This window comes from Camelus dromedarius, chromosome 24 (assembly GCF_036321535.1).
Source record: "Camelus dromedarius isolate mCamDro1 chromosome 24, mCamDro1.pat, whole genome shotgun sequence".
Taxonomy (NCBI): domain Eukaryota; kingdom Metazoa; phylum Chordata; class Mammalia; order Artiodactyla; family Camelidae; genus Camelus; species Camelus dromedarius.
In genome coordinates this window covers 12,665,059-12,691,081 of record NC_087459.1, presented here as the reverse complement: position 1 = coordinate 12,691,081, position 26,023 = coordinate 12,665,059, and the positions used below count along the sequence as shown (strand labels likewise).

Here is a 26,023-nt window from a genome sequence, read left to right as displayed (position 1 = left end):
CTTTGCAGGAGGGGACTGAGGCCAAGTGTTAAAGCCGCAACCCTTGTGTTTGCTTTCTCTCCTGTCCTGGAACTTGGGGCTGGAACCAGTTTGGTTTCCAGTTTAATTGATGTCAAAAGTCCTATGCCTATTTTATAAAACCGCAACTGTATTTATGACTGTATTGGGTTTGATACCATTTTTGAGGTTTAACCTTTATGAAAGGGCTGAGCTTTGTCTTCTAACCTGCTCCCGAGGGCAGTAGTCAAAAATCAACAAACACTTACCGTGCACCTGGCCGTGTTCTAGGTTCCGGGCTGAGGCAATAAACAAAGACAGCCACACGGTGCCCACCCTTGTGAAGTTCAAGTCTAGCAGTTGTTAGCTCAAGAATCTTCTTCCCTATCCCACTCCACTTTTAACACCTAAAATTTATTTCCTATTACAAAGGTCGTACATACTCATTGCTTAAAAAAAAGGAAAATAGAGAAATATAAAGGAGAAAAGAAAATTACTTCCCACAGTCCAGAATAACCATTCTTAGCATCTTAGTGTGCTGCCCATCAATCTTGTCCATAATGTTTTAAAAATGTAACTGAGATTATATACCTTATGATTTTCATAAGCTTTTTTCTATTTCTCCATGTCTTAAAAAAAAAAAGTCTCTGGAAACTTCACTTTAAAGAGTTGTATTAGATACTATTTTATAGATTGCTAGCTTTTGGACATAGGTGGTATTATTTCCTATAAAATTCAATTATTGTTGTGATGAGAATGCTTGGGATTAAGTCTTCGCTCCCCCTCACCATTCCCACCATTTTATTATTCCTCAACTGCTATTTGCAGAAATGGAATTTTTGCATCAAAGAGCCTGAATATTTTAAAGATGCCTCACTGTGACAGACCCCAGCCGGCTATGACTGAGCGGGTCCAAGGGAGGAGGGGCAGCCGGTGGCCCTTGCTCTGATATGCCTGTACCTCCTGCTGGCGATAAGGGGGGAGTGTCCAGCCCAGCCTGTTTGCTCTAGGCCAAGTCCACTGTGCGCTCCTCCCTGTGGCATCTGTGGGTATTATTACTCATCTTTGAAGCATGATGTGTGGAGCAGGTGGGGACAGTGTGGGGAGGCCAAGGGGAGCGGGTGGGGAGCACTGGACCGGGAGTCTGACAAACTGCAGTCTGGCCCAGGCCCAGCTCTGCTGGTGCCACCCAGCCTCCACCTCTTCATCTAAAAAGAACAGCAACCCTGCGAGGCATGACGCCAGGGATGTGCAGATGCTGTGGTGTCTCCAGATCTGCTGGGCTGTCAGTATCCCTGGCAGGTCTCGAGGGTTAAAAACAGGGAAAGTCAGGTATGCTCAGGGACTGATGAGCAAACACAGGAGGAAGAGAAACACTCTCCCTCCCTTCACTTAAGATGTCTTCGGTGGCTCCTTGGTTAGAGGTCCATGTCAGGCTGGGGGACTTGAGCATGACTAGTTGATTGTATTGGGTGATGCAGAATTTCTTCTTGTTTCCTAAACTGTTCACTTTTCTCTATCTAGAAGTTTTATCTGTATTTAAAAAAAATCCTCATTTTTATTTCAAGTAATTTCTTCAAACTTTCAGATGCAAAGTTTGATTAAAATCCTCAAAGGGCTTATGAGTGGCTCATGGAATCACCAAAAACACTTCGGATGCACTGATCTCTGCAGGTCCCCTCCTCAGACAGCTCACATCTCACACCTGCTACTGTCGCACGGGAAGGCAATTGAAAGCCATAGTTCATCTCACTCATATTTACAAAGTTAGCACTTGGTGTAATTATACTTGCCGCTTTATACATTTGAACAGGACAATAAAGATTATACAGTGTGAGGTCAATGTACAAAATGTTTCCTTGAACAACGGACTATCCTGGATTTTACAGATTAAATTCTTCAAAACAAGATAAAGCAAACCCCGAAACAACAATTTTAAGTAGCACTGAGGCAGCTCAGCCTGATGTGAATTACTCTGCATTAACTGCCTGACATCCCACTCTAATCCTCCCAGAGAAGGGGATCCACATTTTCAATTACACGTAGAAGAGTGATAATAAGTCTGCGTTCTGGCCTCACACTGAGTCCTCTGAGAGGTTTAACTCTGATACCTTCTAGCAACTCTTCAATGAAGACAATTGCTGACGGGTTTTGGTTTTTCCTCTGTGTTTTTTTACATGCGGCTACCTATGCCTATGACAAGACTTTCTCCTGTTTTTCCGAACCTGACTTAGAGGACAGGCCTGGCTTGGGCTCACTCTTGGGGCTCCGACTCACTGCAGGAGCCTTTTGTCAGTCACTGAGGTTAGGGCAAGTGGGACTGCGACCCACTCCATGTCCTCTGAGGACCCGGGGTCCTTGCCAAACATCGTGGACTGGGCCTCCCGAGTCCCTGTGAGGAAGGCGGCTGGGTGGGAGGGGCTGCTGCTGTGGCCGAGCTCTGGGATGCGGCCCCTGCTGCCACAGGCAGGGGGAGAGGGGGCCTGGCTGTAGCCTCTAACAGACAAAGCAGCAGAAAACAGGAAGTCCGCCCCCCTCCCCCCGCCTCCTCTCCCCCACTTCAGCATCAGAGCTCCGAGGGCAGGGAGGCTGGAAGAGTCCCTCAGAGCCTGGGTAGCGTCAGTCACAACACCTGCGTTTCCAGCCGTCGAACCTCCTTGACCACGAGATCAATGTTAATAATTGGGTTAAAGTACAGGGCCCAGTAAAATAGACAGTTGCAAATGAACTGAGGAATGAGGGGCCAGAACATGGCCACAAAAAGCCCCTGTGTTGATACTTTCCAAAAATGGCTCCACATCCTCTGAGGCACAGTCCTGAAAAAGGAAGAGAAGTGTTTGAGAGGCAGAATCGTGATGGCGTTTCTAACGACAACGCCCAAGTGCTCAGACCCTGGGCCTTTTCCCAGCGCGGAGCCTGGCTGCCTGTGCTGCAAAGACCTTGCTTTCTGTCTCCAGTGTCCAAGACATACCTGACCCCTCCACCTTCAACTCCCAGGATGCAGCCTCGAAAATGCATCCTCAGGGCACGGCCGCCTGGTACCCACACCTGCCCCACACAGGTGAGGCCTTCCCAGTTCAGCCCGCAACTCCACCCACTTGGTCTCTGGCTGTAGGCCTTCAGAGTACAGACTGCCTTCTTTACCAAAAGATCGGCGGTGTCCAGCAGAGAACCAGGGGCAGAGTAGGGGCTCAATTAACTGCACGAATAAGTGAATTCAGAGAATTGAAATAGACGAGGGAGGGTCTTGTCAAGTCCTTGGAACTATGTATAAGGTTGCTCTTCATTGATGAGGCCAAGAGCCCTCTGAGTCCTGGGCAATTTTAGGCAGAAAGGATGCTGGTGTGGTGACTCGTGACTTCTGCCTGCCCAGCAGCTACCCTGTCTTCCGGAAGCACCTTCTGAATTTTCCTTTGGGATGCCTCCCCTGGCAATTCATGTGGCCTGGGTGGGGCTGAGGCCTGGCTGGGGGGTGAGTGCACGCGGGCGTCCGACCCTGCAGACCCCTGCACTGTGGGATGGGTGTGAGCAAAGGCGTGTGAGCCGAGACCTCCTCAAGCGCACCAGGGAGCGAAGCGCTCTCTTTCCTCCAGGGCTGCCTGGCTGCTCAGATCTACACCCAGAGCCGCTAAGGACCCCCGCACAAAGAGAGCTGTTGAGGCTGAACAGCACAGGGAAGAGCAGAGCTGGGGGAGGGAGAGTCAGCCCTGATGACAGAACTCGGGTCTCCGGGTCCAACCATGCAGGAAGCTTTCACTGGGCATGTCCCTTTGTAGGAAAGCCAATTTAGGTTGGTTTCTGTCACTTGCAACCAAAAGTCCTGACTCAGTGACTGTCTAGTCCAACTCTCTCATTTTATGCATAAATCCAGAGATATTATTACTGTCCCAGTTGGTGGTAGAGCAGGATTAGAACACATGCCGACAGAATTCCTCGTCAGATCTCTTTATGCTCTGCCATACCACGGCTTTCCATGAAGTACCTTCTTCTCACTTGTTTATTCCTTAATTATTAAACTCCTTCACACACACTCCTGCCCCCAGGAACTATCTGGGGCATCATGTGGGGAAAAGGCACATGGAGACGCACTTTAACAACGAGCACCATCGCAGCCCCCCCACCCTCAAACCCCCATCATCTCCCATTCGCTGCTTAAGCAATGTTTCTAAACCAGAGCCCCGAAGGTCCTCTCACGTTTGAATAACACTTCAAAGAGGACTTCTCCTCCACTTGGTGTTTCTTTCCCAGTCTCTGCTGCTCCTACCATCTCCAACATAAACACACACTTACTTCAGTTCACTTCTTGACCAGATCCTCCAAAAGGAGAATAATTCCAGAACTGAGAGTAGCATGGCATTGACGATGAGAAACCGTGACGTCCAGTAATGGACCTCCAGCCAGTCCCAAGCAAACTCGGCCATCAGCTGGTATGGCAGGAAGGAGTACTTGACCAGGAATTCTCTCCACTGTTTCCACGTGGGCTCTCTAAGATCCTTCAAAAAATAACACACAAGTAAATACAAACAAAGAAAAGTGGACACAAAAAATCATGAGGATTGACGTTCACACAAAATTCTGTGGTCATCCCAGTGCGTTTTACGTTTATTAACACACACACATCCATCCAACAATCTAAAACGAGATTTCTATCCACCGACTTGCCTTGCAATGATTAATCTTACACGGGATAACTGTTACCAAAAAGGCTGAACTGAGAAGCTTGTTATTTAACTGCAGAAGCTCAGAAGTAAAAAAATCAAAGCATGAGTTATTAATAATGAGATTGAAATGCATCATAATTGACCGGTTTTAAAATTTCTTCATCACTGCAAGTGTAGCTCAACTTCCCAAATTTAACAGCTCATCTGTGGTAGAATGAGAACAGGTCAGAAAGAACCAATGTAAAGGAATTACCCTCAAATGACCAAATAGACAGGACCATCCCGAGTCAATGGGCTCCACCGAGCATTCTGGAGGAATCCATGGGTCAGACTAAAGAAACCAGAGCTGCGGCGGTAACTATCCCTGCCAAGGGCCCTGTGGTCAGCTGATGTGACAACTCCCATCAGTGAGTTGAATGATGGCTTACCGTTCTGAGGCCAACAGGATGGATACTAACCCTGCCTTGTGGTAGGACAAATAATCATCCTTTGGGGATCCTGTTAAGAGACAGATTATCAACCTAGAGGGCCCATAAATGCAACCTTTGGGCAATTGGGACCCATGGTATCTTCTTTCATAACAGAAGCAATGCTGGTTTTTGTTTTTTTTTTTTCTTCCTAAATATTTCAAGTCTAGAGAGAAATCCATGTTGCTATGCAATGCAGGGAACAAAACTGACTTCTGGGAGTGGGGAAGTTCCTGCTCTCTTTCCTTCTGTAGGGGCTCTCCTTGCAAAATTCAAATGAAGGCTCATGCTGTTTGCTTTTCCCAGACAGGTTACAGCCATGTTGCCAAATCCATCCCACGCTGAAGAATGGTAGCGTAAGGCCAGTCAAGGCCCCCTGCAGACATACCAGAAGCTTGGTGAGGATGTCTTCCCCGGAGCCATCTTCTTGCAGAGGGCAGATGGTGTGGATGAAGGGCAGGAAGGTGTCTGTATAGTCAAACAGGTAGAGGTACAGCAGACCGAGTCTCGGGGAGCTCTTGAGGGCGTACAGCAGGAACAGGGATCTGCCTGGGTTCACGGCCTGCAGAGGATGAGGAGGGCGCAGGGACTCATTACAACCACAGTGGTCTGCTCCCCACCCACACTCCTTCCGTGGTCTCATACCCTCTGCCATGTGACTTGTACTAACAATGAAAAGAATGAATGTAGAGGAAGAAGAGGCCAAGTGAGCCATCTGTTGGCTACATTATATACAGATTCAGTCTCTCTCTGCGGCTGCGGAGGGGAGACGGGACGAGAAACAAGCCCCTAGGCCCTGCTGGTAGAACCCAACCTTTTGGGAAAGAAATTAGTGGGCACCACTTCATAAAAATAATCTGAAATACAGAAGGTCTCATGCACAAAATATTAAGTGTTGCCTTGTGTGTAACAAAGAAAGAGTGAAATCTGTGACCTCAGTACTGAAGGTGCAGGAGATATTTAGCCCAGAATTCATACAGCCATTGAGGAATGCACAGGAGGAGCTTTGGATAATGCTTATGTTACAACATTAGGAGAAAAAAGATTCAAAGATGCATAGCCATCTGATCTCAATAGTGTCTGTGCTATGAAAGCAGGGCTTGCCTGGTTCAGGACTGAGATCCCTTTTCTAAATGAGCACCTGGGTCACAACCGATCTCAATAAATATTTGTAGGGGGGAGGGTATAGCTCAAGTGGTAGAGCGCATGCTTAGCATGCACAAGGTCCTGGGTTCAATCCCCAATACAGTCTCTAAAAATACAGAAATAAATAAACCTAATTACCGCCCCCTCCCTCCCAAAAAACTAAATAAATAAATCACGCTTCAAAAAAATCTTAAAAAAAGAAGAGAGAGAGATCAACTTTAAAAATAAATAAATAAATAAATAAATAGTTGTGGAATGACTACATAATAGAAGGGCTATTTCAAGTATGCACAGAAAATTGTCTAGAAGAAAACAGCAAAATGCAATGTTAACATGATTGAATCTCAGGTGGGATGAGGGTCAATTTATTTTCATTTTCCTCACTCCTGCAAATTTTGCTACAATGAAGGTGTATTTGTATTTTTCCTGATTGTAAAAGTAACTTTAAAATGATTTAATTTACTTGATGCTATGAAGCATCAAATAAAATGGGCAAAAGATGGGAATGGACACTTCACCAAGGAAGAGATAAGGTTGCAAATAAGCACATGAAAAGATGCTCAATATTATTAGTCCTTAGAGAAATGCAAATTAAACCAGTGAGATACCACTGTACACTTATTAGAATGGGGAGGGGCAGGAAGGAGGGCTTATACAGGGGATGGGAAGAGGCTTTGGGAGCGTTGGATACGTTCACTATCTTGATTGTGGTGATAGTTTCACAGGTGTTTACTTCGCTGAAACTTATCACACTGCACACTCTAAATATGTGTATACCAATTATAGCTCCATAAAACTGTTAAAACATACTCAACTTATTTGATGCTATTAGTGGCTTACTGTTACAATTTTTGAAGTGTAATAAAGAATGGTTACATTTAAGAAGAGAGTCTTTTTCTTTAGAGTTTCATCCTAAAGTATTTAGGGGTGAAATAATATGATGTGTGGATATGTTTTCATATAATCCCAGGACTGGGGATGTGGGGAGTCGATGGAGGGGTACAGATGAAATAAGAGTGGCCACGAGTCCATGCTCGTTGAAGCTGGTATGAATACTCCCTTCCCTCTATCTTCACTCTGTTTTCTGTTTTATGTATTAAAGACCAATGAGGTCATGTTAAAAAGACTCACTAGCAAAAACACTGTACCTCAATTCAAAAGTGAAATTTAAAAAAATGGGCTCAGAAAATAATTTGAGGAGACTCCTACTTAAAAAAAGAATGGGACAATTTGAACATCAATTAGAACAACTACCAAAACGTATTCAAACACATCCAGAGTGTTAAAATCCTCAGTTAATAATGATTCTAAGGAAAGAAATTGGTCACCTCTGGAGGACAACTGGGAAGCAAGTCATTACTCTGAAACTGTTAAACAAAAGGAAAGAATCAAGCATTTAATCTGCCTTTCTGGTATAAACTGCACTTAGGATAATCAAAATAGCTGTTGAGAGAAATTTTTTTTTCTAAAATGTATTTCAGCTAACAAATGAAGAAGAAAGGAGAGAGTTACAACATCACCATTTGGCAACACCTAATGAACTAATGGGTCTAAACAGTCAGTGGTCACACTGGCTGATACCATCAGGAAAGAGAGAGGACGTTAGGAGCCTCTTGATGGAAGAAAATACCACCCCATTGTTCAAAGCAGTACATTATTTATAATAGCCAAGATAGGGAAACAACCCAAGTATCAGATGAATGGGTAAAGACAACGTGGTTTATATATGGACACAATGAAACACTACTCAGCCATAAAAAGAATGAAGTTTTGCTATTTGCGACAACATGGATGGAGCTGGAGGTGCTTAGTGAAATGTCAGAGAAAGACAAATATGTGTATTATCACTTATATGTGGAATCTGAAAAATAAAACAAATAAGTGACCATGACAAAACAAAGAGACTCACAACTACAGAGAACAAACGAGTGGTGACCAGCGGAGAGAGGGATGGGAGGAGGGGCGATGCAGGGGTAGGAGATGAAGAGATATAAACCACTACGTATAAAATAAATAAGCTATAAGGATATATTGCACAGCACAGGGAATAAAGCCAGTATTTTTTAATAACTTAAGCAGGGTATAGTCTACAAAAATTTTGAAGCACTATGTTACATACCTGAAACTAATATTGTAAATCAACTATACCCCAATTAAAAAAAAAAATGACAACCAAACGTGGACTTTGGATCCTGGGTAGAACAAATTAACTGAAAAAACAAAAATGTGGGATATTTGACTACTAACAAATTATTTGATAGTATCAGATAATTATTAATTCTGGGGGGTAGTACATTGTGGTATTTTAGTTTTGTTTTTTAAAAAGCCTTTATTTTTAGAGATTCCATGAAATGTTTACTTATGAAATATATGATATCTCAGATTGTCAAAAAAACCAGGAGAAGTAGGAGTAGGTATTAATGAAATACATCCATGAGCTGCTGTCTGGGTTGAGCTGGGTTGATGGCAGTTTTGTACTATTATCCTGATTTTGTGTGTATTTGAAATTTCAACAGTAAAAGTTTACAAAAATCTAACTTCAAAAAAAAATCTTCGTATTCCAACTTATCAGATGAGACATAAAAATAGGGAAGTAGTTCTTCATTCTGAAGCAGTATTTCCCAACCTTTTTTTTTTTTTCCATTATTACCCTTTAAGGAGCCTTTTAAAGACATTTTTTCAAAAACTCCCGCCCCATGAAAGGTTAACACCACAGGCGTGCTGTGTATGTGGTCTTTGAGGGGGGCCACAAGTCATTATAATACTTAGAACTTTCCACCCCTCTCCAAAGGCCTTGGGGCCAAAGCTGCTCTTGTGAGTGTGCTCGCTCTAAAGGAACACAAGACCCAGAAATAAAGGGTGACGGCGTCCAGCCACATCTCGGTTAGTACGAGAGAAAGGGAGATGACCGGGTTACGTATTTGTAGGTCTGGTGTCAGCTGGACCAAAATATCCCAGCCCTTGGCTACTTTCTATCGGGAGGACAAATGATCCTCCCCGTGAGGTGATTATGATGACAGTCCTACAGCAGGAACTGTCTCCTTCAAGTCTTATGAGAACAGGGGCACTCAGGAGTTGCTGTATGGGGGACACAAGGGTTGGAGGTGTCATCATATAGCCTTCCGGCCAAACATCAGATGGCCACCTCGGGGATGGGCTGGTAGCACAGACCTGAAGCTGCAGACTGATAGTAATACTCTGCTTGCTTTTTACACCAGGACCAGAATCATACCCCATTCGCTCTGGTTAACATTAAGTTTAGTTCCACAGATTCTAAATAGAGGGTCGTTGCTGGATACATGACCCAGAAATGTTCTGCCAGATATTAAAAGTCACAATAGGACTAATATCAACGACAAAAAAGTCCAGTTTGACTACATTAACGGAACTAATAATTTATGATAAAAGAGAATCCTTTTAAAAGGGATCCTTTTAAATTAATGAACAATAACATAACACAGAAAACAACAAATCTTCTACCTGAGGAACCCTATCCCCATTCTTCAAAAATTTTGAAACTAGTGCTTTTCTAGTTTTCAAGTAACACATGCACACAATAAACAGAATTTTTCTCAAATGGGGCCCAGAAATGTATTAAATGGCAAATACAATTCACCCTCCCATCCAAGTCTCAATCCCTAGATGAAAACTCTGTTAACAGTCTGTGTACCCTTCCAGAAATGTTCTATGACACATCCAAATGTGTAGATTTTTCTAACGTGTTTGTCTTTGTTTTCAGTTAACAATACAACCGGGGTGTCTTTCCTTGTTAGCACACCCAGGGCCACCACCTCCTTTTGTCATGGTTACGTGTGTGGGTGTGCCCTATTTGTTTAATCTGCTCCTAAAGTGGGCACTTACGTTGTTTCCCATGTGCTATTGCCAATGTCATTGGTTTTTAAAGAAATTTTATTTATTTAATTTTTTTTGGGGGGGTCACTAGGTCTATTTATTTATTTGTTATTAATTGGGGTTTTTTTTTTCAAATGAAGGTACTGGGGATTGAACCCATAACCTCATACATGCTAGACATGTGCTTTACCACTTGAACTATACCCTCCTCCCGCCAATGACATTGTGATAAACATCTTGTGTAATGACTTTTTGCAACTCAAACATTCAGTTCTCACTGTGACTCTATAGGGTTACTGGTTGAGGAGGAAACGGGCACCAGGGCCCGGGTGTTTGGTGTTCCCACAGTCCGTGTGCCCTCGGAGGAGCCTGGAGTCAGGCGCCCGAGCCGTGCTCCTGACACGGCACGGTGCTGCCTGTGCTCTGAACACAGAGAAGTGAAACTGTAGATCAAAGAGTAGGTGCCGTTTAACTTTTTTTTTTAAATGACCTCCAACCATTTACTTTTTTTTTTCCCTAATTTTTATTTTGTTTTGTTTTGGGGGGAGGGGGAGGCCATTAGATTTATTTATTTATTTATTTTTACTGGAAGTACTGGGGATTGAACTCAGGGCCTCGTGCATGCTAAGCATGCACTCTACCACTGAGCTACACCCTCCCTGAACCCGTTTAACTTTTAATAGTTATTAACAAACTGCTCTCCAAAGAGACTGCATCAACTTAGGAACTGCAAACCCGAGCACCTCTTTCCTCGTACTATTAAATGTTCTCACCATTGATGATGTCACAGGTGAAAACGATGCCAGCTGGTTGTTGGAGTTTGCACTTTAATTATCAGTGAGCACTTACTTCCCCCCATAAACTTATTGGTTATTTGTACTTCTTTTTTTCCACAAAATTTTTTAGGGTATAGGTCTGTGTAGTCCAGATATCCTACAACTTAGAAAAAAAAGAATACTCGTTTTACAGTGCAGTATTCACTAAATCCTCTCTGTAAGGAGAACCAGTTGGTATCGTCACACTGAGGGACAATTTATCAACATCTAGTAAGGGTGAAGATGTGCATTCCTTGTGAGCTAGTAATCCCATTCCTCAGAGTCTAGCATAAAGAAAGTCTTACAGATGAGCTTATGAACTTTCCAAGAATGTCCACAGCAGCCCTGTTTCTCGTAAATGGAAACAACCTCAGTGCCCATCAACAGGAGACTGCGTAAACTGTCATACACGCATGCAGTGGAGTGAATACGGCACAGGAGAGAACATGGGTGAACGGGAGCCAGGGGTAAAAGCTGCTTGCAGGAGGATCAGCTCAGTTGGTGCCTCTTATGTTACAGTTAGAAACCTAGAACAGTGTTCCTAGCACTGGATACACACTCGTAACACAGGTGGGAAAACCCTCCCAGGGAGGATACCCAGCCGGGCAGAGGGAGGGTGGGGAGGCGGGGGGCCTCGAGTGTGTCTGTGATGCGTTCCTGAGCAGGGGACAGGCAGAGAAGTGCTGCCTGGCTCTCTATACTTTTTTTCCAATTGAAAGAGTAAAGGGTTCACCTTATATTCCCAGAGGTTTTGGGGGGGCTTCACACCCAGTGCTTTGACTCGCTCCAGTTCCATGAGGATAGCTCGCCGGTGGCTGCTGTTCTCTATGGTATAAGGTGCCCTGGAAAATTCTTCCTCGGTCAAAGTTAAAAGCAGCCTGTGGGAAGGGGGGTGGGGAAGGAGACAGGAGGAGATTTCTTTGGAGATTATATCCTGGAAGCAAACTTTCCACAGTCAGAGCTCCATCTTACCAACACAAATAAACACTTCAAGCTTGAGGTCAGGTAAGACACCTAATATATGAAATAATTTTAACAGCAAACAACTGAATGCTTACTATTTGCCAGCAACCATCTGCAAATACTCTGATATATCATCACTGATTCTCTTAACCAATCCTTTCTATTTTTAAAGTGTACGTATAGGAAAAAAAAAAAAGGACAGAAATCCAGTAAAACATGACCTTAAGAGTAGTTGTTTTGAGGTAACGAGTAGTTGTTTTGAGGTAACGATCAAATAAAAATAACTGTAGATCCCTTATCTGTTCTCTTCCACCAGAAAACGCGAACCCCCCTCCACAGCGATTCCTGAGCGCTGGCAGTGGGGAGACCAGCAGGTGTGCACGAGCACTGCTGGAGGAGTGGAAACGGACGGCCTTTTGTGGGCCATCTGGTGATATTTACTAAAGCTGAAAAGGTCTGTTCCCTCTCACTCAGTAATTGCAGTTTTAGGACTCTACCCTCTGGAAGAAAGGCAGTTATGAAAAGACACATTATATGAACTTAGGTAGAAAATGTTTTAAACCACAATTCTGGAGGTTGGGGGAGGTGGCGCTAATTCTTACAAAAAAAAAAAGACAAAGTGTGAGCCTTTTGCTTTCTCAATGGAGAGTCAAGTGTTGAAACTCAGATTAGGGGGAAAAATGGCCGGGGGTGAGGGTTGGGGTGGGGACGGCGGGGCAGCCAGGCAGCCAGGCCTTGAGTGGACTGAACATCTGACTCCAAAGGGTTAGAGAACCTGCTCTCAGCACTGCCTGCTGGTCTAAGTGACATTCCTCCGTGGTCCCTCCAAGGAAGGCAGACACCCCAGTAAAGACAGACCGAGCTCTGGAAAGGGCAGGGGGATCTGCTGATGGGCAGAAGCAGGCTGCCCCACAGCCCATCAGTGGGGTCCTCAAACTAATGGATTCCTCAGGGCATCTGCACAATGTAGTTTGGAACTGTCTGGAGCAGAAAAAAAGGAAACACCACAAATGTGTGTTGGCAGTAGAGATTGATTCAATAGACTCTAGCATATGCACATACACACATACATACATATACATATAAACACAGGTCTGCTTAGTACAATTGTATTTCCAGTTTAAAAAAGTAAGTAACACATTTCTATGTGTATAAACATTGAAAAGAATCTGAAAAGGTGTCCAGCAAGCTGATAACAGTGGTTTTCTCTGAAGAGCAGGATTATGAAGGTATTTCATTTCTAATATCCTACAGTTCTACATTATTATTTTTAGATAAATAAATAATGTTACTTTTTATAATCAGGAAGAAACAAACCGTTAAAATGTCAATGACATAAAATGGTACAGCTGCTTTAGAAAACAGTTCAGGGGCTCCCCAAAAGGTAAACACAGTTATGTAATGACCCAGCAATTCCACTCCAAGAGAGCATTACTGAGTATTGAAGATGTGTCCACACAAGAACCTGTATACAAATGATCAGAGCAGGATTGTTCATAATAGTCTCCAAGTGGAATCACTCCAAATGTCCATCATCTGAAGAATGGATGAATGAAGGATGGAAATACTCTGAACAGGCAAATCCATAGAGACAGAAAGCAGAAAGGTGGTTGCCGGGGGCTGAGAAAATGAGGACTGACTGTCTTTAGCAAGAGCTTTCTTTTTGGGGGTGATGAGAATGTTCTACAACCAGACTGTGGTGATGGCTGCACATATCTGTGAATATATTAAAAACTGTAAGTGGGTGAATTTTATGGTATGTGGGCTGTATCTCAATAAAAGTGTTTAAAAAAATGTCAGTGATGTAGCGAAGATTTTGCTCCTCACCTTCCATTGACTCTTTCAGATAAAAACCTGTCTCTGTAGAGAGAGGCCCAAGGGCCCAGCTGCTCCAGCCAGAGGACAACTTCTTCTGCTGTCCATTTGGTCACAGGCTTGTGGACCAGGAGGTCATGCTCAGATTCCCTGCTGCTCCAGTGATACACGAGCAGGACCACCTACGGAAGAGAGACAGGGACCTTATTCCACAGAAAGATTTGAGATGCCAGTTTCTAAATACGTGAGTGTGAGGCTGGGAAGGGAAGAGGCTGAGCTTGAAGGGAATGATGCCAAGTTTGCGTACACGGAAGCCAGAAGCCAGGTGCTGGGTAACACCACAGCCACAGAGATCCAGGGAGCACAATCTCCAGGGGGCTCACCTCTCTGCTGATTCTTGGGATGTCAAGGAACAGAGACAGGACTGGGACTCACTACAGGGCATCCGGGAACACTGCACCCTTGACCCCATCAATCTGGACAACATAACTGACACATATGCCTTTTCTATTGGAAAATTTGTAAAGTTGAGATTTTTGTGGCATAGATGGAACTTAAGAAACTAGTCTACACTGGAAGTAGTAAAGTGCTGTGCTCAAGACATGCTCTCCAGTTCCAGTCCTAACACCTTTCTGCACCATTTTTCTCCTCTCTACAAAAATACTAATGGTGCCTATAGCATAGGTTGTGAGGAGAATGAAATGGGACAAGGGGTAACATTTATGGGGCTCTGAATATTACGTTGTATATACTTGCATAAGCAACACCCCCAGGCTTCACTGGATGCAGTGAATTACCACACGTGGTCACATCATTAATCATTTAGGTATATTTCAACAGAACTAACTTCAGTGGAAACCGTGGGAGGAAGAGAGACAGAGACAAACTTACCGCCACACCAGTTAAAGCTGTGAGCACTCCGGAAAAGAATCCCCCTCCTCTCTGCTGATGCGCTCGGCCTGCGTTGGGAGCTATTGGAATCTGATCATTCCCATACTTCTGAAAGGCGGCAAGACTCTGGACTATGTCATTATTCTGCTGAATGTCTTCAAATCGCATTTTAATGGCATCAGGAAATAATTTTTCAATGGCATCCCTAAGAAGAACAGAAAAAAAAAATCACAAGACAGTTGTTTGACTAAACACACAATGTTTAGAGGCAAAAATAAAACTAATATCAACATTTAACAATACACAAGCATTCTAGAAGAATGGACAAGAGGATTGGTTATGGCCCTGCTGGTAACAGCAACAAATGAGAAACACTGATGTGTCCACTGTTAAAGAAACAGCTGAATAAAACACAAGAACCTGTATGGCATATTCATACAATGGAACATTACATAATTTTAAAAATGAATTTACTGGATATTTACTATGTATCAAGACGAATCAATGTAAGTCAAGTATACTGTTGAATGAAATAGTAAACTGTAGAAACACAGTCCACCACTGACATGAGAAAATACCTGCATTTCCTATTGGCACATAAATGTATTTTTAAAAATCTGAAAAATCACAACTAAGTCACAAATGAAGTTACTCTGAGAAAAAGGAAGGAGGAATTGTAAGATGGGGGAGGAGGAGTCAAAGGAGTCTTTATCAGCAATGTTCTTGTTTTTTAAAAAGAATGTAAATGACTGTATACATGTACTGCTTATGTTATTAAAAATTAATTCATAAAAAAAGAGGGAAGTTCAGTAGTAAGAGTTAGATCAACCATCAGGTCATACTATAGGGCTCTTCATTTTCAACTCTACACCTCAGAGAAACCTTTTTCAGGTTAAGATTAACCAGCAGGTAAACCAAGGCTGACAGGTCACAGCAAAGTGTTTGTAAACACATCTCCTGTGAAGAAGAGAACGCTGCGTTAATGTCTTCATGGAACTTTCTGGTACTCTGTTTCTGTCAAGAAGACAACAGAAGAGAGAAGGATTTTAGCCTCAGAGATCTCACAGGAACACGATGAACAGGAACAGAATGAAGCAGACGAGAACCTGCTACCTGAAGGTCTCGCCGTTTGCTGCGTGATGCCACGCATGAGAAACTATTAATGTGACAAATGCAACGGAGTTTAGTCAAAGATTATAAAAATCAGCAAACTGGTTATTCAGAAAATTTTACAGTTAGATCATTTTCTCTATTAGACTTTGGGTGTTTTCAGTGAATATAAATCAGAAAGAAGTATTATATGACAAAGGGTTATAGACAATGGTCTGATAACAAGTTTCTTCTTTTCCTTCATTTCTAATAAATAATAAATAAATCACGGTCACCTGTGAGGAAGGGAGTCTGGACTTCAGGTCCCTGAGCGCCCTGACTCACATTCCAGGAGGTGAGAAACCCCACCAAGCAGGTGGGCTCCATGTCTCCGGCCTTTTCCACCATGAGTGCTCCCATCAAGAGGAACCACACTGTGCAAGCTCTATGTGCTACGGATATGGACAGAGCATTACCTGAGGAGAATATTGACTTTGGGGAAACCTTCCCATTTCTCTCTGCACTCTGGACACTCTGTTTTCTTCGAAGAGACCCACCATAGGGCTAGGCAGTGCCGGCAGAAGCTGTGCCCACAGTTCAAGGTGGTGGGGTTCACCAGATGTCGTAACAGCAGTGGCAAGAAAACTCATTAACAGAAATCTGAGGGCTGGTGCTCTTGGGAGGGTCATCTTCCTCAGGGCTCATCGTGTTCAGATCATTTTGCGGAGACTCCTCCATTTCCTAGCAAATTCTGGGACACAGACATAGAAAATTTCAGACTCGGGAAATTGCTGCAAAGCATCATTAAATCTAGAAAAAAGAGACAACAGAAATAGGACAAATAATTTAGTAGGTGTTTAAGATGACAGTTATTCTGTTAAAGCTCTGCTTTTTAAATGTGATAAACTTGGTTTCTAAAAATTTACATTCCATAACCACAGAAACCACTAAATTTCTTTCTGACCTATTGTCATAGTTTCAAAAAATTAGGTACAGCAAGATAGTGTTATACTTTCAAAAACAGGTAAAAGCAAAATAGTGCAAAGTTCAAAGGACTTGGAGGGGGGAGACTAACTTCCTTCGAAAATAGAATTTTTCCGGCCTCTGTTTTCTCACTGAAATTTCTAAAGTCCTTTCAATGTACGTAATTTTAAATAAGCCAGCTCCTTGGCACTGAAATGTCTGGAGTTAGCAATAACAGATGTACTTTGTGTAAACACCAGATTCTAGTCAAAAAATCTGCCTTCCCATTAGGTAATTATTTCTTTTAACATCTGACTTCAGAGGTTCCCACAGGAACAGTACCTGGAAGAGTGAAGCCTGGTTCTCTGAGGTGCCCTGTGCCAGGTCCACTCCCCTAGGGCCTAATGAGCCCCTGTTCCCCCACCAGTCAACCCAAACATGCATATTATGCCCTCTGGATGTTGCCAGTTTGACGCCACAGAAACATGCTAACGTACTAATATACAAATAGCAAAGGACCATTCTCTTCTCATTTTCATCTGGGTCTTAAGGGATTTTTTTTTTTTTTTTTTTTTTTTTAACTGAGAAGCAGTATGATGGGGCCCTGGGGTCAGAATCTCAGCTCTCCAACTTGCCGTCTCTGGGGCTGTGCCTAAGTTACTTGGGCTCTCTGAGCTCTGTTTCCTCAACTGTGAAATGGTGCTTACGGTACACGAACCTTCAAAGCTTCTTGTGAGGGTGAGAGTGGCTAGGGTGGTATATGGTGTAAACAGGCTAAAGAAATGATTATTCACACTGTTACTGGGATCATCATGGTGTGGGCACAGGCGGGTAAGTTTCTCAACCTCGCTCTTGCTACATGAAAGAAAGTAACTTGCTCTCCATCACCCACACTGGTCACGCAGAGAAGGGCTCCCCTTCTCTGCTTTGCAGGCATGGCGGTTAAAGACACAGGTCCCAGGGCTGGGCTGCCTGGGTTCTCACCCTAGCTCTGCCATTTACCAGCTGTGGGGGCAGGATTTCTTCTAGTCTCAACTTTCTCATATGTAAACGGGTGGTAATAGTATTTACCCTCTTTGGGAGGTTTTGAGAATTAAGAGAATACAAGTAAACTCTAGTACAGAGCCTGGCATGTGGTAAGTTGACTATAAATGATAGCAATTTATCTGATTTTCAAATGTAATGATAGGACAATTTTATCACTTTTAGGCACAAAATTTTATATAGAGCACGACAACACTTTAAGCAAGCAAATATATAAACAAAGACGAGAAGAAAATACAACGAAGTACTAGTAGCTGGTTTGCTGGGACGGGAGGGGGATTTTCTTGGTTTTGGTCTTCTGTATTTACCAAGCTGTTCTTAATGAAAACGTTGTAATAACTGCAAAAATATATAGAAAATTATAAAAAAATCAATCATATTTGCATGTTTAGGAAACATTTACAAATTTTCTGTTTTCCTTTGGGCAGCCTCTTCAAATTGCTAAGGAAGTGGGAGCTCTCATAGGTATGTTTTTAGAAAAAGGAATCATCATTTTGATAAAGCAGTTCCTTTATTCAGCCAGTACTGATTAAACAACTACCATGTGCACAGTATTATCCTAGGAAATAACTGTGTCGTTACTATTCATTCAGCATCTCCGATGAACTGGGCCCTGGCAGGCACCTGAAGTACACTCATGAGCACATCTGGGTTCAGTGTCAGAAAAAGACACTGAGGCTTCCAGCGAGGGCTGCACAAGCAGTCAGAGGAGATGGGCCTGAGCTGGGCGCTGCTCTCGGTGTTTCTCAGGGAGCAGTGAGCGATGCACCTGAGACACAGGTCTGATACAGGGTCTTGTGTGCCTTGTTAATGAGAGGTGGGCAGACGGGAGCCCATAAAGGTTTCGGAGGCAACGAGATTGGCAAAGCTGTGTCTGAGGATGATGACTCTTATCAGGAAGGAGGGCTGGGCTGGGACTAGGCAGAAGTGAGGTGTTATCACTTCCGGGACTAAGGTGGAGAGATGAAAAAGCAAAGAAAGACATCAATTTACCCAAGAGATGTTACAGAAGTAATTGATGGGCTTGGTGACTAGAGAAAAGAATGACCAAAGATATTATTTGGGTTCCAGAACTAGGGAAGAAGAATGGTATTTGATAGAAACCGGGTCACTGTAAACAAATAGGGCCAATCTTGAAAAGAAGGTAAGGTGAATTTCAGAGAAGTTGAGTTTGAGGTGATGACAAGGCTTCCAAGTAGAACTGTCTAGTGAGCAGGTGGAGATACAAAACTGTAGTTCAGAGTTAAGGATGAGGCCAATTGGATTTCAGAGTCATTTGAAATGACAACATATATTGCAATTAATTTCTCACAAATTAACCTTTTAAAACCAGAATGCACCAGTAATTTTTAGTTTACCAGATCTGCAAGTTTATTTCTCATGAGAGAAAACAGATTACATGCAGCCATCAAAAGTGTATTTTATAAGTCATGTTTTGAAAAGCTGAGGTGGCCACTAACTCTGCCTTTTGTCTTTAATAAATGGGAAACTGCATGGACTTTGACTACTTCTTAGGAATTCTGCTCATTTAATTTTACCCCAAATTCAAAAATTGGAAGCTAACAGTGGAACAATGCACAGCTTAACACTGAGTTTAGCTGATCTTTTCTGCTATTTCTGTCTGTAAGTATTTGGGTTCTTTCCAATAAAGAAAGCAGTACTTTTAGGGGAGAAAAGTGCCTCTTAAGTGATAAAATCTAGCTCAGATATTAAACTTCCAAGCTGGGGCATTCTGACTTGGATAAACACACCCTCCTGCGCTGGCAGTGATGAAAGGCCTCTTGGAGAAGGCCCATGTTCCCGAGGATGTTTATAGTTGTTCTCTACAAACCCCACACACGCTCCAGCAGGCTGGAGCTGTGAGAAGGTTTGCTGGCTGAGTTCCTTCAAGAGTAAGCACGTGTGCGAACATGCCTGTAGCCTACTGCTCTCCCGTCCTTGTCGCCAAGCCTCAGAGAAGACTGGGGGACGTGGTTCGGGTTGGGGCGAGGAGGATCATTCCGTTCCCACTCCCAGTGCCCCGTTTACGCTGAATCATCGCGTGACATCACCAGTGTTGACTACGTACTTCCAAACCAATAGCAGAATGCCTGAGTTGGAAAAGTCTGCAGAAGTGCCAACAGAAACAAGTTTAAAATGATGGCTTGAACACCACAATTGAAGAGTATGGCCAAACCTCTGGACTGAGCCACTCTGAAGAGCTGTGGTTTTGGCAATAAAAGTCGGGTCTTCAGCTAATGTCTGGAGAGGCAATTCGGGGGGTCTGGGCATACCCTGAAACTATGGGCCAAGCTTGTGTTTGTGCACAGAAGCATTTTCCTGAAGGAAATCTCTAGTTTTTACTAGGCTCTCAAAAGGCACCAAGCCCCAAATCAGGTTAAGAACCACCATTTACCCAGTGGGATAAGGGCTTTCTCCGTGTCTCACCCTGCTGCTTCCTAGAGTGGTTGTGATGAACCCAGGCGAGCCTTTCCAGCCAGGCAGCATGACTGTCCTGAGCGCCCCTCCTCTGTGACCTGGTGCAGTCTCCACAGTGGCAGCCGCCACTCCACGTGGTGACATCTGACCCTCAGATGGGCTTGCTTTCACTTGATGCTTCTTTCCCCCTCCTTCATTCTTTCCTCGTCCTCCTTCTCTGTCAATTTGGTGCTAGCGTTTTACAAAATCTGATTTCACAAAAAAATCCAGATTCCTGGCTTCTTCTGAAAAATCAGAAGATCTGGCCGCACCAGGCTCTTGTCAAGAGTGACAAGAATCAGCTCAAGCTGAGTGTCTGACAAGCTGCCCCCTTTGGAGAGGGTGAAGCGGGTCGTTTGCGGCCGTTCTCATGCACCCGGTTTCCTCACTTCCGTGGACATCAGTGTTTTCATGACCTAGTCCATAATGTGATGCCTTCAGAACCTACTGATGAATGCATGATGGCTCTAGGTTGGCCGGCCTTAGGCTAGGAAGCTTTTGGAATTCTATCATCTTAGTCTTTCTATCTCTTGATTTGCCATCAGGTTATTTATTGCTGAGAAAGTGATTGCTTATCACATATTTTTCTAAATTACTTATTTCTATCCTACTTTAGATTCAGAGGTGAGACACACCTGCTCAGTAGATTCTCTGTGTGAAACGCTCTGGATGAACTTGAGGGTGAGGACCAAGTCTAAAAATTCTAAGTCGGCTTTATTCTCATCATATTCTCAGAGATCTAGCTCAACATGAGTGAGAGTTTGTGGGTTCTTCTATAAAGCAAGTATTTTGATGAGGCCTTCCTTTAGAACAATTATTTGGGGTGGGGTGGGGTATAGCTCAGTGGTAATGTGTGTTTCGTATGCACGAGGTCCTGGGTCCAATCCCCAGTACTTCCGTTAAAAAAATAAATAATTAAATAAAAATAAGAAAAGAAAAAACAGACATTAAAAAAAAAAACAATTTTTTGGAGGTATTACTGCCTTGCTGGTTCTGAGAGACAATGTACTACATCTCAGTTTTAAAATCAGAAGACAAGTTCTGATTCCCAGCTCCACTGGCAGCCAGGAGAGCATTCTCTCCAAGGCTCACATTAGTGCATGTAAGCAATGGGGTCACTGCTGCTGCTGTCACAGGACTGTCCTGAGCATTAAGAGGACAACTAAGCCCTGGCACGTGGGAAGTGCTCAGTAAATACGGCCCCTTCTTCCACATGATGTTCCAGGTGGGTGACCTTTCCCAACCCACACAAGTGAAGAATCCCCAAGGTGTTTGTTCTCATGCACATGCCATATAATCAATAAGTTATCTGAACATCTCATCAATCTAACTTTTTAAAAAATTCGCTGTACAGTTGATTTACAATGTTGTATTCATCAATGGAACTTTTGAAACACCTGGAGAATTATTACTTCCCGTGGAGCACACCATCTACTAAAATGTCAATGTCAAAAAATGGCACAAAATCTTAGAAAGCATTGATACGTGAAATCTGACATGAATATACACATATGAACAAACTGTGTAGCTGATCTTTTCTAAAACGTTCATGGATTAGGTCTGCTGATGGGGAACAACTGATAGGAAAAAGTTATCAGAGTCTCCGATGACTTGGGCAATGACAAGATACCTGTCATCAGGACCTTATCTATGTTCTCCCAAAGAAATGCCTAACTGACTTGGTGTAGTTATCTAAAAATCCATGAAACAAAAAGAAGGGCTGAGACACATACAGTGTCCCATTAATTCTCTGTAACTAAAACAGAATGAACTTTGGCTAGTCTGTCCTTGGAAGGAAAACTGTTTGTCTGACTCAGTGAAGTACTTATCTATGGATTTATCCAGGGGGCTACTATCCAGAAGGTGGCAGGGGCACTGTGGTTACCTGTTTCCTTCTTTATCACTCAACTACTTACAGAAATCAATAATAACACTAATTCTTATTGAGTTTATCAAAGAAGAATGCACTACTTCTGAGTTTAAGAATCTTTATACCATAGCTTATAAAAATCTCATTTTGGGATGACTGTTGACTCTTTAGAAAGTATAATTATCAGGCTGCTTGGTTCATTGTATATAATTATGGTTCTACCTCTTCACTCAAGAAAATACTGCCTGTGACTATAATACATACCTAACGTTTTAGGAATAATCCTTTGAAGGGCTCATTTATTGGGATTCCAGCCTGAAATATATGATATCAATAATTTCTCAGCAGAGATGTTCGCTGCAAGAATAAAGAGATTTTGTCTTTACGTGGGCCTCCAGTTAGGCTATTTCTTCTCATTACACATTACCTGACAACAGAGAATGACAATTGCTAATATTTACTGAGCCCTTATAATGTGAGAGGCACAAAAATCCTATGGGATAATTATTACTGTCCTCTCCATTTTATAGATGAGAAAATGGAGACCTAATTAGTATAGGATGGAGCCAGGTTTTAAATCACGGTCTGACGTAAAGCCTGTCCTCGCCAACACTACATTTGTCTAGGCCACATCGTGGAGCTGCTACTGCGAAGCTGAGAAATCCAAACTGGAAAACCAACCCGATTTTGACAACACTGCATTTTGGAACATGAACTCCAGCTCGTGGCCGTTCGGGTAGCATGCTGTTCTTCAGATGAGATAGACAAGCAGAAATCTTCACAACAGAAATAGAGGTGATGGTGGATGGGTGAAACCCTATTTCTGGCACCCTAAGTCCACCGCTGGGGACAGCAGCGTAAACACTAGCAGGCCACTACAGATGTTATTAAATAAACATCTTTAGAGTGGTGATTATGAGATAAAACGAAATGTGTCCAAATGTAAGCAAGGCAAGGGTCAGAAAAGGCAATAAAAAGAATGTTCTGTGTACTTCTTACAGGTGGTGGAAACTGGCCTTCATTAATATAAGAGAAGTGCTTCCAGGCTTTTACCGTAGAAAACTTGGTGTGTTTCCAACTCCAAGTAGATTTTCTTTCCAGGTAGCGTCAAAAATCACTAGGGCAAAGGCAGCTAGCTAGTTCACTGGTGCCGACCTGCTGCCTGAACCCTGAGGCCCTGCAATTTGCTGCCTGTGGGTGGTGTTGGGTAAGAGCACACCAAGCAGGGTGTCTTGGCTCTCGCCTTTTCTCTTTCTGTTCTGCGGTGTATATTCTGTATTAAATGCTGTAGATATCCAGTAACTCACAGAGTGAGCAAAAACTACTGGTGGTTACCATCAACCCATACCTAAGCTACCAGTTTTTAAACTATGCCGCTCTGATTCGCACATTATAAACTAACGGATCCTTTTCAGGTTTTGCAACACAACTGTTTTAGGAGTCTTTGTCTCTCCACTCAACTCCAGAGCTCCTTAAGGCCAGGAACCAAGCCAGAGAATTCTATCATCCGACCTGAGAGTAGCTGGCACACAGCTGGGCTCTGGATATTTGTAGCTGAAAATCAAATCCACAAATACTTGACTTCCTATCACAGGAATTTCTTAGAACCCCCATCATAATCATCTGGGAAGTTTTGGTGAACTCAAACAAGGGTGTTTGGGAGAGAGGCCCAGGAATGTACGTTTTAAACGAGCCCCTCAGGATATTCTTATGTACTACATGGGAGTTTGGGAACTAGAGAGCTGTTACATACAAATAAACACTCATACACCTAAATATACGTTTCCGACAAAGTATGGGAAGATATGAACAAAATCAAGCTTAAATAACACTTCTAATCTCATTTCCTCCTCTCCCCAAGGCCCGGAATCATTCCCCTGGAGCAAAATTCTGATCAAGCTCTTCCTCTGCTCAAAACCTTCCTGTGAGAATATAAAGCCGGAGGTCAGAAGCTTGTCATTTAAGAATCTTCATGGCCCAGCTGCAATCAACATAACTTTTTAACTAAGAGCACAAACTCTGGGGCCCGAATGACTGAGTTCAAATTCCAACTCCTCCAATTAATTATGTGATCTCAGGCAAGTCACTTAACATCTCTGTGCCTCAGTTTCCTTATCTGTAAAATGGGGATATGGTTGATAGGGTTGACCTGATAGGATTGTTGATAGGATTAAATGAATTAATGTATGCACAGTGCTCAGTGCCTGGCACACAGTAAGTGCAAAACATGTGTTAGCTATTACTATTTTCCTGATTACCCTTACCACTCACTCACACACTGTACTCTAGTCTCACCTATTAATTCCTGTGCCTTGGGCATTTTCCCATATCACACTGTTCCTTCCATCTGTAACACAGCTCCAACCACCTGAGTCAAAAGTGTCCAACAGACAAGTCCCAAGCCAACTGTCACTTTAAAGTCTTTAATAACTAACTCCCCTCATACTCCCAAATTAATCCTTCCTGCCTCTGTGTATTAGTGTAAGTTTTATTTCTGCATGTTTTCTCATCTCCCAGACTATAATTTCCCTGAAGAGGCTGGTATAGTTGCAACAGTATGGTCATAAGGGTAGGACAGACTTGGGTTTATTTCCCCTGAGTCTCCTATTTCCCATTTATAAATTCAGGATAATAACATCTTCTATGAAGGAGGCTTCAATGACAAACTATCTACAGATACTCAAAAAGAGTCTGCTGTATGACTGATTACTAATAGAATTATTAATAGAGATATTTAGTGAGTGCCAACTATGTAGATAGTACCAGTGCCAAATACTAGAGCTTAAAAGAAGACACTGCCCTGGAGAAGCACAATTTTCCATAAAGTATAAGGAGATAGGCAGGGAAACGCAAAACACACTGGTGCTTATATCCCCAGGCTGGCTTGTTTACAAATCATCTGTGAGAACAAATGAAACAACCCAACCCACAATTGCACTCTGCTCCAGCTCTTGGGTGTGCCTGGGGAAGATAGCAAAATTCCTTCCTATTGGCCTTTTAAAACGTGACATTAGGACCACCTCCAAAGGACCAACCAATGGGCTTCGGTGGGGAGGACCCAAAGGGGACAGTTGAGGAGGGCTTGACAGTACCTGGGCTCTTTCTCTTCTCCACCAAAGTTGGGGGGCAGCCGTCTCCTGCCCCGCCAGTTAGACATAGCCTGACTCTCATTTGTCTGTTTTAATTTTTTCTTAAAAGAAAACTCCCTTTCGTACAAGTTCAGATTTCTGGGCGGAGAGCTCAGAATCCCAAGAGCTGGGAGTCTGACTCAGGTCTCACTTTCTCCTTTCGGCGTGTCTGTTACCCTGCTTTAAAACCGGTGTAATCGTTCGGCCTTGGGGTGGGAACGTGCCTCACCAATTAGACTTGAAGCCTAGCCAAAAGTCTATCAAGAACCTGATCATTTCTGCCGGCACTGTTACAGGCTGCGGCAGGCGCTTCCGGGGTGTGGGCGCCCTGTAGTTTCCTCCACCTTGGACGTGGGCGTGGAGGGCGTGGACGCGACGGTCCCTCACTCTCACCCTGGGGAGATCCTGGAGCTGGGCTCTGCCTCTGACTCCCGAGGGGACACAGGCGAGGCCCCGGGACCCGCAGTGCCGAGATAGAGCTCTTGGGAAGAGATGGAAGAGTTGGCCAAGCAGGGATCTGTGTCCCGAGGCCAGGACTGCGCCTTGCTCAGGACCCCGGCCTGGGAGAGGAAAGCCCGCGCACGTCCTCGGACCCGGTCCCCCACGCCCACCCTCCACACCCCGCACCTAAATCCAGTCCAGGCCGCCCCCTCGCCATCCCCTGCCACCTTGCTTACCAACGCGCTCATCCCGGGACCGACCCGGCCGTCGCCCCCTGCCCAGACCCCCACGGAAGCAGAGGAGGAGGTAGCGGCTTCGCTTCCGGAAGTAAACTAGGGCTGGCTGCAGGGAAGGGGGTCCCCAGCCCGCGACCAAAGAGGAGAGGCCTCACTCCTTTCCCAACCCCCACAACCGTGTGCCCTCC

At 43.7% G+C, this 26,023-nt stretch overlaps 1 protein-coding gene across 1 annotated transcript; it reads right to left on the bottom strand.

The window, feature by feature from the left end:
- Nucleotides 1-1,775: 1,775 nt before the first annotated feature.
- On the bottom strand, nt 1,776-26,021 carry BFAR (bifunctional apoptosis regulator). Its single transcript, XM_010982871.3, is given in 9 exon segments — nt 1,776-2,813; nt 4,288-4,490; nt 5,514-5,687; nt 11,672-11,816; nt 13,729-13,898; nt 14,608-14,812; nt 16,173-16,317; nt 16,320-16,506; nt 25,836-26,021. Coding segments are annotated over 8 exon segments (1,350 nt in total). The 5' UTR covers nt 16,435-16,506; nt 25,836-26,021; the 3' UTR covers nt 1,776-2,620.
- Between the last annotated feature and the right edge of the window lie 2 nt (nt 26,022-26,023).